General features: G+C 40.3%; 1 protein-coding gene across 6 annotated transcripts in view; it reads right to left on the minus strand.

Annotated features, from left to right (window-relative positions):
* TFEC (transcription factor EC) overlaps window positions 1-14,298 on the minus strand; it is a 183,184-nt gene that overhangs the window by 66,632 nt on the left and 102,254 nt on the right. Inside the window, exon 1 of one of the 6 annotated variants that reach the window (XM_043549825.1) lies at window positions 4,339-4,443. The exons of 4 other annotated variants lie outside the window; for them this stretch is intronic. In XM_043549825.1, coding sequence (XP_043405760.1) covers window positions 4,339-4,371 — 33 coding nt within the window. In that variant the 5' untranslated portion in view covers window positions 4,372-4,443. Of the gene's footprint in view, window positions 1-4,338; window positions 4,444-14,298 lie in introns of those variants that run through there. One more of the 6 variants, XM_043549820.1, reaches the window with a different exon arrangement.

The following is a 14,298-nucleotide window of genomic DNA, read 5'->3' on the forward strand; positions in this document are numbered from 1 at the left end:
CTAGCAATCCCTCTGAGCTTGGTGTCATCTGCAAATTTTACAAGTATATCCGTTATCAAGTCACTAATGACCCTGCGGGACCCCACTAGATACATCCCCACAGTTTGACAGCAAATTATGGATAACTACTCTGAGGTCTTTCAACCAGTTTTGCACCCATATTATGGTAATTTCATCTAGACCGCTAAAATCAAGACAAACCGCATCTCCAGCTTCCCCACGATCCATTAGGCCAGTAACCCTATCAAAAAGGGAAATTAGGTTGGTTTGGCATGATTTGTTCTTGACAAAACCATGTTGGCTATTACTTATAACCCTATTATCTCCTAAGTGCTTACAAATTGATTGTTTAATAATTTGTGCTAGTAGCTTTCCAGGCTGACTGGTCTCCTTTTTTAAAGCTATTTGCCCATCTCCAGTCCTCTGGGACCTCATCTGTCCCCCAAGAGTTCTCAAAGACAGCTGCTAAAGATGCCAAAATTGCTTCAGCCTGTTCCTTAAATACCCTAGGATAAATTTAGTCAGGCCCTGACAATCTGAATACAACTAACTTAAATAAATATTCTTTAACCCGTTTTTTTTAATAGGATCATGCAGGCTCACCAAGCCACCACAATCAAATTATGGAACGGATTCTAAAATTGTTACTCATGCTGAACAGTACCTTACTCCATCAGTGGTCCCATTGATTTAATTAGATCTGTGAATAAAACACATCTGTGTTTTTCCAGTTTGTCTTTATTATTGACATTATTCAATTTAAGGGATTGGTAACTTTTGGCTATTGCAGTTGATAAATGGAGAGAAACTTTTTGCACAGGTAGCTATGTTTAACTGGTCAAACCTTTACTTACACTGAATATCCTCTATCTCCATGAGTAGTCCCACTGAAATCAGCTGGACTACCTAAGGCAGAAGAGGCTACAGAACAAGAGTAGGAGGTATCAGTCTCCTAGTGAAGACCTCAGGATGTGGCACTATCTGTATAGAAAAGACTCAGGATGTGGCACTATCTGTATAGAAAAGACTACCTTTTGAAAATTGTTACTCCTGGGGGACTTCTGCATCACTGTGTGTGTACAGAATTCATGACTCCCACAGATTTCTTTGCTTCCGCGCAGAAAAATGACTTCTGACGGGGAAGCAAAGGGAAACCCCAAGAATGGTCATGCGCCAACTCCCCGGCTGTGCAGGCAGGTGGGTTTGGGCACCCAGAGCAGCCAGTAGAGATGTAAATCACCACTGGGGGGAGTCTGGGTAATCATGTGTGTGAGAGGCACACTCTGTCCCTCTCAATTGCTGCTGTGGCATGCTCGGCGTGGAGGGGCAGGGCTTTGGGGGTGTTTCTGAAGAGGTAGGCATAGGGCAGACTCTGGTCTCTCAGGCAGAGGAGAATGTAGCAGCCTGCCTGCTTAGTGAATTGTTCCCATTGTTCTTATTGAATTCCCCCAGGAGTATAAAACAGGTGTAAACATTTTTACATTTACATTTTACACTCCTTTTACATTGCCCGAGTGATGTAAAGGAGCCTTATTGTAAAGGACAGTATGGCCTTATAAATGCTTATGGTGCTTTAGTGATTAGAACTGGTCTAAATTTTGGGACTGAAAAAAATTCCTATCAAAATATGCTCCATGAACTATTTGCTGCTGATCTTTTTGAAGAAGGTCAGTAGCCAGTATAAATTGTGAGTTTGAGTCCTCACCCCTCACTTGCTCTTCAGTTGCCTATGATATACCACTAAGCATATGGATGCATCTGTTTGTTGACTAATAACTCGACATAAATGGTCAATACTAGCTACATTACTATTAGACAGAGGGGGTTTGGTGATTTCCTTCAGGGCTTGGCTAGGACTAATGAAGTGCTTTTGTTTAGAGTACTAACTGGTCATTATGCCTTAAAACAAAAATATTTTTTAATAAATAGATCAAGATGGACTGTGTGCACTCTGTAAGGTAGAAGAAACAATTTGATCACCTTCGATGGGTTTGTTAACGGCTTTGCTAACGAGAGGAAAACACTTGAAGACGTTCAGCTGTCTTAAGTTTCAAAAAAGCTATTGTGCTTTACCAAAAGCACTAGGGGAATGAGGTATTATTTTTACAAGTGCTGTTACGCTGCCTTGTATCTTTCAGAGACTGTGAGAAGATATAAAGTGCTTAGTAGTGAGGAGTTATAGTTGGTGGTGGCTACAGCCAAATCAGACGTGTCTACTTTGCCATCAAAAAAAAAAGAAGAGGGCTAGCTGGGAGAAGCTGTAAGCAATACATGAGAAGTAATTCCTCCCGTCCCCTCCCTCCTTAGCACTGATGAGGCATCAACTGGATGTACTGTGTCCAGTTTTGGGCACCAAACTATGGGAAAGAAGTAGACTAATTGGAGACAGTCCAGAGATGAGCAACAAAAATGATTAAAGCTCTAGAAAACATGACCTATGAAAAAGATTTAAGGAAAAAAAAAACACTTTTTTCAGTCTGGATAATGGAAGACTGAGCGGGTACATAAAAGTACATCTTCCTAATTTCTAACTTAAATCTCCCTTCCTGCAATGTAAGTTCATTACTTCTTGTTCTGTCCTCAGGGGATAACAACAACAATTTATCACCCTTCCTCTTAGCCAAAATATTACAAGGGGTACTTAGTTCTTTCTAAGTTCTTCTTTCTCTTATCTCCCATTTTCAATAAACAGAGTCAAAGATCCTAAAAACTAATAGAGGTCCTATTGTGTAAGCAAAAGTTACAAGGTAAACTTGCACAAGCTTCTACTTAAAAAATGTTTTAATCCTGCATATGTGTGTGTGTGCGTGCCCCAAATTTGTACTCTCCATGTTTAAATTTGGAAGAGCTTCTATTTGGCCTTACACTAATCTGAATATCCCTTACAGAGGTGAAGAGGAGTTAGAAGTTCATGAAGAGAAAGTTGCTGACTGTAAACAACATAATGTGTTTTACTGTTTTTGCAATTAAATGGAAATCCCATAAAAACAGCATAATTGGTACTCACAATACTAAACTTAGCAAATGAACTTGACCGTTCATCATAATAACAAATCTTAGTTCACCACATGTCCCATTCAGTAGTCATTCAATTAGCTAAAAAAAAAGATATCATTCAGGCTATTTCTAATGTGCAACGGATCAAAGTTTCACTTCTGTCTCCAATTACTTGACTTCTAGAAGCAGCTTTTGAGAAACCATTTGGGAAAAAAAGCTTTTCTATTTAGGTTACAGTCCCATAAATGTACTCTAGAGACAGTTTAGAGACAGTACTTGTTCATTCAGTATTATAAATTTAGGCTCTCTCATTTATATTTAGAGCTTGCTGCAATGAACCTTCACTTACTCACTTGGGTAGACTTTAGGAAGGCGCTATCTCTCTGAGTACGGACAACTCCATAGCAGTCAGAATTTGTAGGAGTCGCTATTTAGGGAAATATCCAAATGCTAATTGTCATTATCCAAGGTAGTTCTCTTGATTTGTTGCTTTATAAATCAATAATTTTCAGTCATTATCAACTCATGAGTATTTTAATCAAGTAAAAATGAAATTAAGAATACTGATTCTGCTGTCATTTAAGCTTGTGAAACTCCCATTTAATTTTAAGGGGAGTTTTCTGTGAATAAGGAATTAAGGATTACTATGGATATGACATTATTAAGAGTAGTCATTCAAAGATCTATAGTACAGAATAAGGCAGACTTAACAAGCCTTATAAACACTATAGTCCTAATGTGAAAAAGCACATAAGTTATAAATGTATAATTGCTTAGCAAATAACTCTCATAGTTACTAAACTTAATTTTTCAAATCGGAAACATGGATCCAGCATTTTTAAAAGCAAAGAACACTATTATTAAATCATACTGAACTTGTTTCTAAATTAATGCCATGAAATGTATAATAATGAGGTGAAATTTTAAATTAAATCATCACAGAAGAATAAAAACATCTTATTAAGCAGGCCTGTTGATATTTGTCTTTGCAGGTTCTGATTTCCATTATACTTTGAGTAATTTTAATATTTTAAACTATTTCCCAGTTACAAGAGATACAGAACTTCTAACAATGAGGGAATGCCAAAGAATGTGTGCAACAGCAACTGAAGACCTATGAATGTCAAACGGGGTGACATTTACCAACAGCTGTATTTGTTACCAGCATTATGAGAGAGCCTCCTCATGGAAAAGATGCAAAATGTCATCTTTTCCATCTGCTTTAACAAGATAATCCCACTTTCTGTTAAGTTACATGTGTAACATAAAGCAAGTATTGATTAGGCTGCTTTTACCACTTAATTAAAGTACAAACATTGACTTGCCAGGTTAGTTACTTACCCGCTGTGATTGGATTTCTATCAGTTTTATCATCTCTTATAGCATCAACTCAGAGCCCTGTTACCAGAACGTAAGCAGCTTGCTAAGGACAAGCAAAAGAATAACACAGTAAAATACCTGACTACGAATAATGTATGTTATGTTTTGTGCAAAACCCAGTTAATTGAGGGGAGAGAAAAGAGAAGTGGTACATTATGGTCAGTCTGGAATTTCAGTTAAGGAAGAAGAAATGATACAGCAATTTCAAGCAAAGACACTTCCTATTTGTGTGTAAAATGTGTTACTAACTGAAGAATCAGTGCTGGAGTGAAACCATAGGGTAATGGAATAGCCATGTTAGTGGTTTTCCTTAATCGCTTTATTGCTCTGTCATCACTGTTTCTTTGCAAAAAAAACCCACCAAGGCAGCATTTTCCTAACAATATATTCTTATTCTTATCTAGGATGGACTAACTTCCTGTATTTGAGGACTAACAGTCCAGCAAGCACTGGAAATATCCTCCACACAGTTCAACGTATTTGTATGTGACTCACTGTTCTGAAGTTAATTCCATAATTTTCTCTGATTATTGTTGGCTTCAGTAGTTTTCTCTTCCATCAGGTTTATATACATGTGGGTATGACTATTATATACTCACATATTTTGGTGGTAAGGCACTCAAAGTATCTTCTCCATTAACTCCCCCTAGGTCAATAAGGTTTTCACCTTTCTAATTAAGGTCTAGACTTCCTCTGGTGAGTAGTCAGGAGAAATCCTATTGAAGTCAATAGAACTGTGAGCATGAATAACTGCTTGCCAGAATGGGTGAAGAATTCACAAAATAAACCAGGAAACCAGAGTGAATGTAAGTCAGGTCCCAACATTTGAATCTGTGCCATTCTTTGTTCTACTGATTTTTTTTCCCCCTTCTCATAGTTGTACTTCCAAATGGCGCACTGCTACAACTGTAAGCATTCCAAGTATAGCACAAGGCTACCCTTCCCAAAAGATCAAGAAATCTCACTAATTTTAAGTGCATTTGAAGCCTGGATCTCCAGTGTAAGAATGTAGCATATTACATTAAAATAACACTCAAGTCTCCTGCCTAGCTAAACTTAACCTACATTTTCAACTCCTGAAGCAAGACTTTCATGTTAACCACTAAAGTTTCATTTTTACTTCCAAAGGTTCAGTTCACATTACTGTAAATTGTCTCTCTTCAAAAGCACTTTTAGTGCAGTTGAGTTGACATTTATGTTTGACAAGGAGAGTGAATAGATCAGGTTGAGCTATGTCACCAAAATACTTCACTTCCTGCCTGGAGAAGGTCTTCATAAACCCTGAATGAATGAGAAGAAAAGCATAGCAATATCAATGGAGAATACCCAAGTCACCTTAGATTTGCAGGTGACATTATATTTGCTTTGTTTAAGCAAATATAAAACTTTGTTTATAAAAACTTTGAAACAGTTATCAGAAATTTTACTAGGAAGAGTAAGAAACATTGACTCATGATGAATGTGGAGGACCAAAATCATGTTTAATACAATTGTGATTATGGATGAAAAATAATTAGAAGCTGGACTAGATGTTGCATGCTAATCCAGGCAAGATGATGAGGTCAAGAAAAGAATTAAGGCTTGATAAATAGCCTTTGGAAGACTGAACAGCAAGTCTCATTTCTGCTTGTAATGATATTTTTGGTATCTTTATATTACTAGCCATGTTATTTTAAGCAAAAACAAAGGCACTCATCAAGAAAGTACTGAGGACAAAGCTGGATAGTAAAGCAGGGGGAAAAGTATAGTTGGAGTAAAAATCAACTAGTAAAAAAGCAAAACCAGGTAAAGAAAATTGCACAAGAAGAAGGTAAAATGACAATGAACTGGAGAATGTTTTGAAATAAAGAGAAGAAATATAGATAACTATTATGAAGGGAGCCAAGGTAATTTGCTAGGATAGGAGAGTTAGCAGAGAACATGGAAGGATACATTAAAAAGAGACTTATAGGACATGGGTAACTAGATATGGCTCAAGAAAAGAATGCTTGGTAGTCTTGTATGGGAGGCTTTTGATTATTTAAAAAAATAAATCCAGGAATGTGCAGAACAAAATTCACTCTTGTCATACCATAAGTGACACATACTGTTTAAATATTTTCTTAATTGCAAATTGAAATTCACTGCATGCCCAACTTCTATTTAATGCCCACACAGCAAAGCGTGCTGATGGCTCTTTGAGAACAACAGATCAAAACAGTGCATCAGCCAAAAAGTGCTGTAAATTGTTCTGCCAGAATGAAGTGACTAGCATAAGAAAGACTTTGGAAGGAAAAAAACCATGGTGCTAATTTCAGTAAGGCTTTTGACCATGTCATGGCACTGAAGTCAAGTCAAAACCCAAAACCCAAGTCAAAACCCCACCCCCCCTGTGTGATCCTGAACTATGTTCCAAGGGAGTCTCTGTACCACACTGTGTAGGTGAGTGTTGTGGAGGGACTCAGAAGAGCTGCCCAGTGTGACTATGTGAATCCACTGACCATGCTTCACTTGGAAAGAGGGAAAGGAGCCTTGAGGATATTGCAGCCCTGTGCCTGCAGTAGCAGCTCTAGAACAACTCCGTAGCCAGGAGGAAGGATTCCTTCTCCTAGTCCTGATGGAACATAGCAACACACAATGTGGTTAGTCAGGCTGTGCATTCGCTCTTGGACAATGCTCCACCCAGACTCAAGATTGTACACTGGCTAGTGAGTCACTTTTACAGACTATTCTCCTAATTCCCCAGATAAGATGTCAACAGTTGGTTCTGATCCACAATTTTCAGTGGATGTCAGTATGTCCGCATCAAATTCAAAGTCTTAATAGTGTACATAAAGGGCTTGAGAATCTAGGCCTTCCACACTTGACCATCTGCCTGGAGGATGAGCAAGAAAGGACGCCCAGGGAGGAGTAGGATAGAGCACAGGTTGTAGCATGGACGAGAGTTCTGTAGCCTTGCCCTACTACACCAGTGAAGTGGTATATGAAGATAAGTTTTAACATAAACAGACCATTTATAATTTAGTCAACAAACTATCATGCTGGGCATCTGACACATTTCTGTTACAAAATATAATGCATACAGTCCTGCTAGAATATAAAAAATAACCCTATGCCACCAAGACTCCTAATCAGTGATGGATTTCAAAAAAAGGCCTCTCCAGCCTTCCAAAGCTAAAGCACAGCAGCTTCTCTACCTCTATCCTCTAGATGAGTCTGAAAATCTCAGCCTAATACTATAATGTACTATTGAATTTGATTGTATTCTCTAGGACAGTGGTCTCCAAACTTTTAGGCTCGCGCACCCCTAGGGTGAAGACCATAAGAACTGCCGCCGGTGCGCCGCCGATGGAAGAAGACCGGAAGACCTGCTGCAGGCGTGCCGCCGACAGAAGAAGACCAGCCGTGGACGTGCAGAGCTGCCGGGCACCCCAGTTTGGAGACCACTGCATTAGGAAATCAATGAGAATTTTGGCTAGCCCAGAGGAAAACAAGCCTGTGGCACTCAGGACTAGAAGCCAGTTCATGGTTTAAATTAATATTCTCTAATCACTGAACCATGCTGCAGCTCTACTACAGCATGGTCTTCACAAATACTGTACATGTACTTCATAAATACTATACATACTAATGCCATTCATAGCAACTTTTACTGGTAAAATAACATAGAATACCACTGGATTGAGACATAGGCAATGAGGCTTCAACTCCTGGCTCTACCACATGTTTCTTGTGTAACCTTGGGCAAGTAACTTAATCTCCCTGTGCCTCACTTCCCCATCTAATCGTACTTCCTTTCTCCCCCCCTTTATTTATTTATATTTAGGCAGTGCGATGTGGTATATAGAACCCATCCTGGAAAGCAAGTTCTGGGCCCAGGTGGCCCTGCTCAGACACGCCTGAAACTCCTGAACAAGCTGGTGGCAGGAATTTACAAAGGGGAGCAGAGCAGTTCAGACAGAGACCCCGGAAGGGACCAGAGGACTGTTCTGAGCTCTGAAGGGAAAATATTACCAGGGAGCTCATTGCCTGGACCAGGCAACGCAGGCCTGTGCAAACCCATGGAGGAGAAGCAGGCAACTCAGATGGCAGGCTGACGACTTGATTAGAGTGAGTTACTCTAGGAAGCAAAAGGGGACTGGGGTAGGAAGTGGTCCTGGGGAGGGCATAGCTTAACATTCCAAGATGTTGAGTGTGGCTGCCCACCACTGGGTCCTGGATCAGAGCCTGGTGGAGAGGGTGGGCCTGGGATCCCCTATTTACCCCAAGAGGACATTAACACACCAGGATTCTTCACCTAGGTGAGAGACCTCCTGGAAAAGGCCTTGACTGTTCACGGGCCCAGCCCCACCAAAGTGTTTGTGCTAAATGGGAGGACTGGAAACCTTTGGGGCAGGGGCACTGGGGGATCTGACTGCTTTCAATGGGGAGGCGCCATGCTAAAACCCAGCCTAATTGTTAGGTGGCACTGTTGGTGATTGCGCACCTTCTATAGGCAGACACGTTATACAGTGCCTAGCACAATGGAGCCCTGATATGGGTCGGGACCTGTGGAGTCAACAACAGCAACGATCATTACAAATATTTCATGATTGTTTTACTTGTATAAATTAAGAACCATCCAACCAATTTTTTTTCCTCTCAAGATAAAAATACTATTTTGGGGCTAAAACCTGTTGAAATTCAGGGTGGGCTGAATTTTGCTAACAGCTCAACCCCTGATAAGCATGACTGGGGCTTACTATAAGTTTATGGACAGGATTGGATCCACAAGCAACCTCTGAACTATAGGGTCATAAACACAAAGATTTATTCCTTCAGAGTTCCCGGAGATCATTCTTATAAATACTATAAGGAAGTAGGCAAGTGTACCAAAAGAAAACAGACCTTTGAAAATACATTGACTATTTCATTTAGAACTAATAATATGTTTGCCATAAGTCCAATGTAAACATATCCACATGGAACATTTTTGTGTTTGACAATAGTACATAAAAGTCTGCATTACTTTTTTTTTTTTTTTTTGGTTCTCATTGATAAAACTTTGTTTCTACCCTTAACTAGAAAAAACTTGCCAGCTCCTATTTATGCAAAACAGAATATTTAGAAGAGGGGGAAAAAGATGTCCTCTAACATCAGAAGAAAACATCAAAGAACTAGTGGCAACATCTTAAGGCTTTTATCAAAGTAGTGAGAGAATGCATTAAAGCAACAATATATGTACCTTTACATGTGATATATCTATCAAACTCAATAGTATGTTTGATTAACATAGACTGATACGTGACTTACATGAGCTCTGTTTTTAAAGATAGACTCGAAATATGGCCTTGCTTGCAAAATTGAAAGAAATCTGACAAGAATGTAAGATTAAGTCCCCTGGTGTCAATCAATGTAGCTGTATTAAAATCAATGGAGTTAAAGTGACTTACACCAGCGGAGAAACGGGGACCTTTATTTTATAAAATAACTTGTACTGTCTAGATACAGAACACAGCTTTTTTGATGCATATACATTCCATCCATTTATGCAGAGATTTTGGAAAGACGTACTAGACTCTTGTCCTTGTAAACAATGTCTACAAACCCAATGGACCTCAGTGCAAGACTGATGGAACTCATACTGGCTTTGCGTTTTGGTGCAGATCAGCAAACCTCCATCCCCAAAGATAACTTGATTCCTTTCAGGAATGTCCACTATTCATTATTTGTCACTAAAACATTCATTTAAAAATCTTCAGAGCGGCACCAGGAACAACACATGATCAGTCACATGAGTGGATGAATTATGCACAATCTCAGCTCTATCCTAAAATTAACTGACTCATTTTCCATAAGAAGTGTGTGCATGGTGGAGGCGGGGGGACATTCTTTTGTCCTTCCCTGTAGAATTGGAGACCAGATGCTTGTTCTTTTCAAATTTAGGGCTAGACCATGCTATTACAATCTGCCCCCAGGAGCAGCACAGATTATGAAGCATATCTCAGAGAGACAATTCCTTTCCTGTTCCTGGGAGACAGAAATTTGCTAGTGGCCCCATTCGGCTTCAAGCCCACAGATCATGGGTTCCAGTCCCTGCTCTTCCATTGACTGCTGTTAATATTTCTGTGCACTTCACTACTCTTATTATGAGCCAAGATTTCATGCACTGTGAGTAAATATCATTCACCAGTTTCACAACTAAAATAACTGACAGCTTGCATAACATAACTTCAGAAAATACTGAAAATAGAACCCAGGTCTCTAATAGAACAGAGCTAAGTCTCATCCACTTTGCCACACAGTCTTTCAGAAGGAGCATGTCAAATTAAATGCATGGACTTACACAGTGTGGCTCTGCACCACACTGTTGCAATAAGACCTATTAAGACAGATTTATGGATTCTGCAACTGCTTCCATATGAAGATCTGAATCTTTATCTTTAGTAGAAAAATCACTTTTTTTTACATCCTGGGTTTACCCTGTCAGATAACTCAGCTATGCTGTCTGAAACCACTAGACCACATTCCTCTTCCAGATCAGGGAATGTAAAACAAGAATCCTGATGCCCAGCATTCCAGCTGTCTCCTTCTGTAACTCACTGGCACTGAGAGCTTATCCCTGCATGAACTGATCCACACAGAGGACAACACCATGCATTCCTCCTACCAGTGGCTCCTACCTTGGTGCTGTTGATCTAAAGGTTGTAAGTTAATATCCTGCTGATAACCCATGTGGGTGTGAGAAAAAGAAATTATGGGTAAAAGTTAGTAATTGGGGTAATTGTAAGATTGACGATTCTATTTTATTGCAAAACGTATTCAGAAGTGAACTTGGATGTGTGCTAATGCATGTTTTACTGCTGCATTTTTATTATTTGTGTTTAGTTAATGGGAGTTTCCCCTTCCACAGTGGGCTGTGCTAGACTTACAGTGTGTTTGAGACAGACAGCAAGGTGTGGAAGATTTTTGCATGTGGGGCCAGAGAATGGAAGACCCTGCCTATGTAAACTCCCGAAAGATCAGAACTTGATTTAATAAACTTACCTTTCCAGGAACCATGTGTCCTTCTTTAAGGTGTAACATTAATGCTTATGGGGAATTGGATACCTCAGGGTGTTGCCGGTGAAGTATAGAGCCTTTCTTCTGGAGATCACCAGTTTGAATATTGCCTAGCTCAGTGGAGATGAAGAACTACTCCTATCTAATGGATGGTTAGTAGCCCCTATATGAGATGAGTTTGGCAAGTCCCAATTCTAGCTCCCCTGCCACAAACTCCCCGCTAGATTGCAAGTTATTTGGGACAGGGACTACTTTTTACCACTATGATTACTTCTTTGTACTGAGGTAGTGCCTAAGAGTCCTAGTCGTCAACCAGGATTGCATTGTGCTAGGCACTGTACAAGCACAGAACAAAATGACAGTCCCTGCCCCAAAGAGCAATGTGCTAATACAGGGCCTAGCATAAGGGGATCCAAGTGTGTCATCTAGTGAGAGCTCCTACAGCAGTGGACAAAAGAAAAATCAAGATTGTGAGAATTGGTCACGCTGTAACTGACACACGCACATATGAGGGTTGGGGTGGGGAGAGAAATTGGTCTTGCTCTGTCTATTTTTCTAACTTTTGTTTGAAATCTTGTGATTTGGGGGGCGGGGGGGGGGGGCGGGGAACAGACTCATGATTTTTAAACTCTAGGGATTGCCATACTGCAATGCTCATTTGGAAAAAACCCTGACAGCCTCATTCCATAAAAAAAGTCTTAATGACATTTAGGAAACTTTTGTTGTTGTTGTTACATCTAAGGAGGCAAAAGGTCTGAAAAATATTCCCTTTCTAGCCCACATATCTGCTTTTCTTTGCCAGGGCTTGCAGCTCATGTGCCAGATCTCACTCGTAATAACCAGCACAGTTCTGACTTAAGAAGAGAGAAGGAACGAAAGGTTGGGAACACACATTCAATAACATTCATTGTCTATTGCTGCATGTCCTGCAGTGCTCCCCGAAAGTCATGTTTTAGGAACATTCATGCAGACATCCAGCAGATGGATATCCCTACAACCACTAATGAAACAATGTCAACTTTTTATGAATATTCAGTGTGCATTTGTTAAAAAAAAAAAGGAATAACAATAGCTAGCCACTCTGTAGGTTGGCACCAACTGTTTGCCCTTTCTCAGGGAAAAAATAATGATGATTGTGAAATAGTTATGGGTGACATTTGGGGACAATGTATACCTTCAAATCAGCAGCACTGCTATGGGTACCCACATGGCCCCACAGTATGACAACATTTTTATGGCTGACTTAGAACAACGATTCCTCAGCTCTCGTCCCCTAATGCCCCTACTCTACTTGCGCTACATTGATGACATCTTCATCATTTGGACCCCATGGAAAAGAAGCCCTTGAGGAATTCCAACATGATTTCAACAATTTCCATCCCACCATCAACCTCAGCCTGGACCAGTCCACACAAGAGATCCACTTCCTGGACACTACGGTGCTAATAAGCGATGGTCACGTAAACACCACCCTATACCGGAAACCTACTGACCGCTGTTCCTACCTACATGCCTCCAGCTTTCACCCAGACCACACCACACGATCCATTGTCTACAGCCAAGCTCTACGATACAACCGTATTTGCTCCAACCCCTCAGACAGAGACAAACACCTACAAGATCTCTATCAAGCATTCTTACAACTACAATACCCACCTGCTGAAGTGAAGAAACAGATTGACAGAGCCAGAAGAGTTCCCAGAAGTCACCTACTACAGGACAGGCCCAACAAAGAAAATAACAGAACGCCACTAGCCATCACCTTCAGCCCCCAACTAAAACCTCTCCAACGCATTATCAAGGATCTACAACCTATCCTGAAGGACGACCCATCACTCTCACAAATCTTGGGAGACAGGCCAGTCCTTGCCTACAGACAGCCCCCCAACCTGAAGCAAATACTCACCAGCAACCACACACCACACAACAGAACCACTAATCCAGGAATCTATCCTTGCAACAAAGCCCCTTGCCAACTGTGCCCACATATCTATTAAGGGGACACCATCATAGGGCCTAATCACATCAGCCACACTATCAGAGGCTCGTTCACCTGCACACCTACCAATGTGATATATGCCATCATGTGCCAGCAATGCCCCTCTGCCATGTACATTGGTCAAACTGGACAGTCTCTTCATAAAAGAATAAATGGACACAAATCAGATGTCAAGAATTATAACATTCATAAACCAGTCGGAGAACACTTCAATCTCTCTGGTCACTCAATTTCTGACCTAAAAGTGACTATTCTTCAAAAAAAAACTTTGAAAACAGACTCCAACGAGAGACTGCTGAATTGGAATTAATTTGCAAATTGGATACAATTAACTTAGGCTTGAATAGAGACTGGGAGTGGTTGAGTCATTATACAAAGTAAAAACTATTTCCCCTTATTTATTCCTCCCCCCCCCCCCCCCACTGTTCCTCAGACGTTCTTGTTAACTCCTGGAAATGTGCTGGAAATGGCCCACCTTGATTATCACTTCAAAAGGTTTTCTCTCCCCCCACCCCACTCTCCTGCTGGTAATAGCTCATCTTAAGTGATCACTCTCCTTACAATGTGTATTTTTTCATGGTCTGTGTGTATATAAATCTCCTCACTGTATTTTCCACTTTATGCATCCGATGAAGTGAGCTGTAGCTCACGAAAGCTTATGCTCAAATAAATTGGTTAGTCTCTAAGGTGCCATAAGTACTCCTTTTCTTTTTGCGAATACAGACTAACACGGCTGCTACTCTGAAATAGGTATAATGCAGGCAGATCCTGTGAAAGAGTCTTCACACACCTCAGTCCTCACCTGCAACACTACAGTTATTCAATTACTGGGGCTTACCTCTGTCATCCATAAAAATCTTATGCAGTGGTTTTGTGATAAGCATAAATGTCTGCTTATGACA

Source organism: Chelonia mydas, chromosome 1 (genome assembly GCF_015237465.2).
Source record: "Chelonia mydas isolate rCheMyd1 chromosome 1, rCheMyd1.pri.v2, whole genome shotgun sequence".
Taxonomy (NCBI): domain Eukaryota; kingdom Metazoa; phylum Chordata; order Testudines; family Cheloniidae; genus Chelonia; species Chelonia mydas.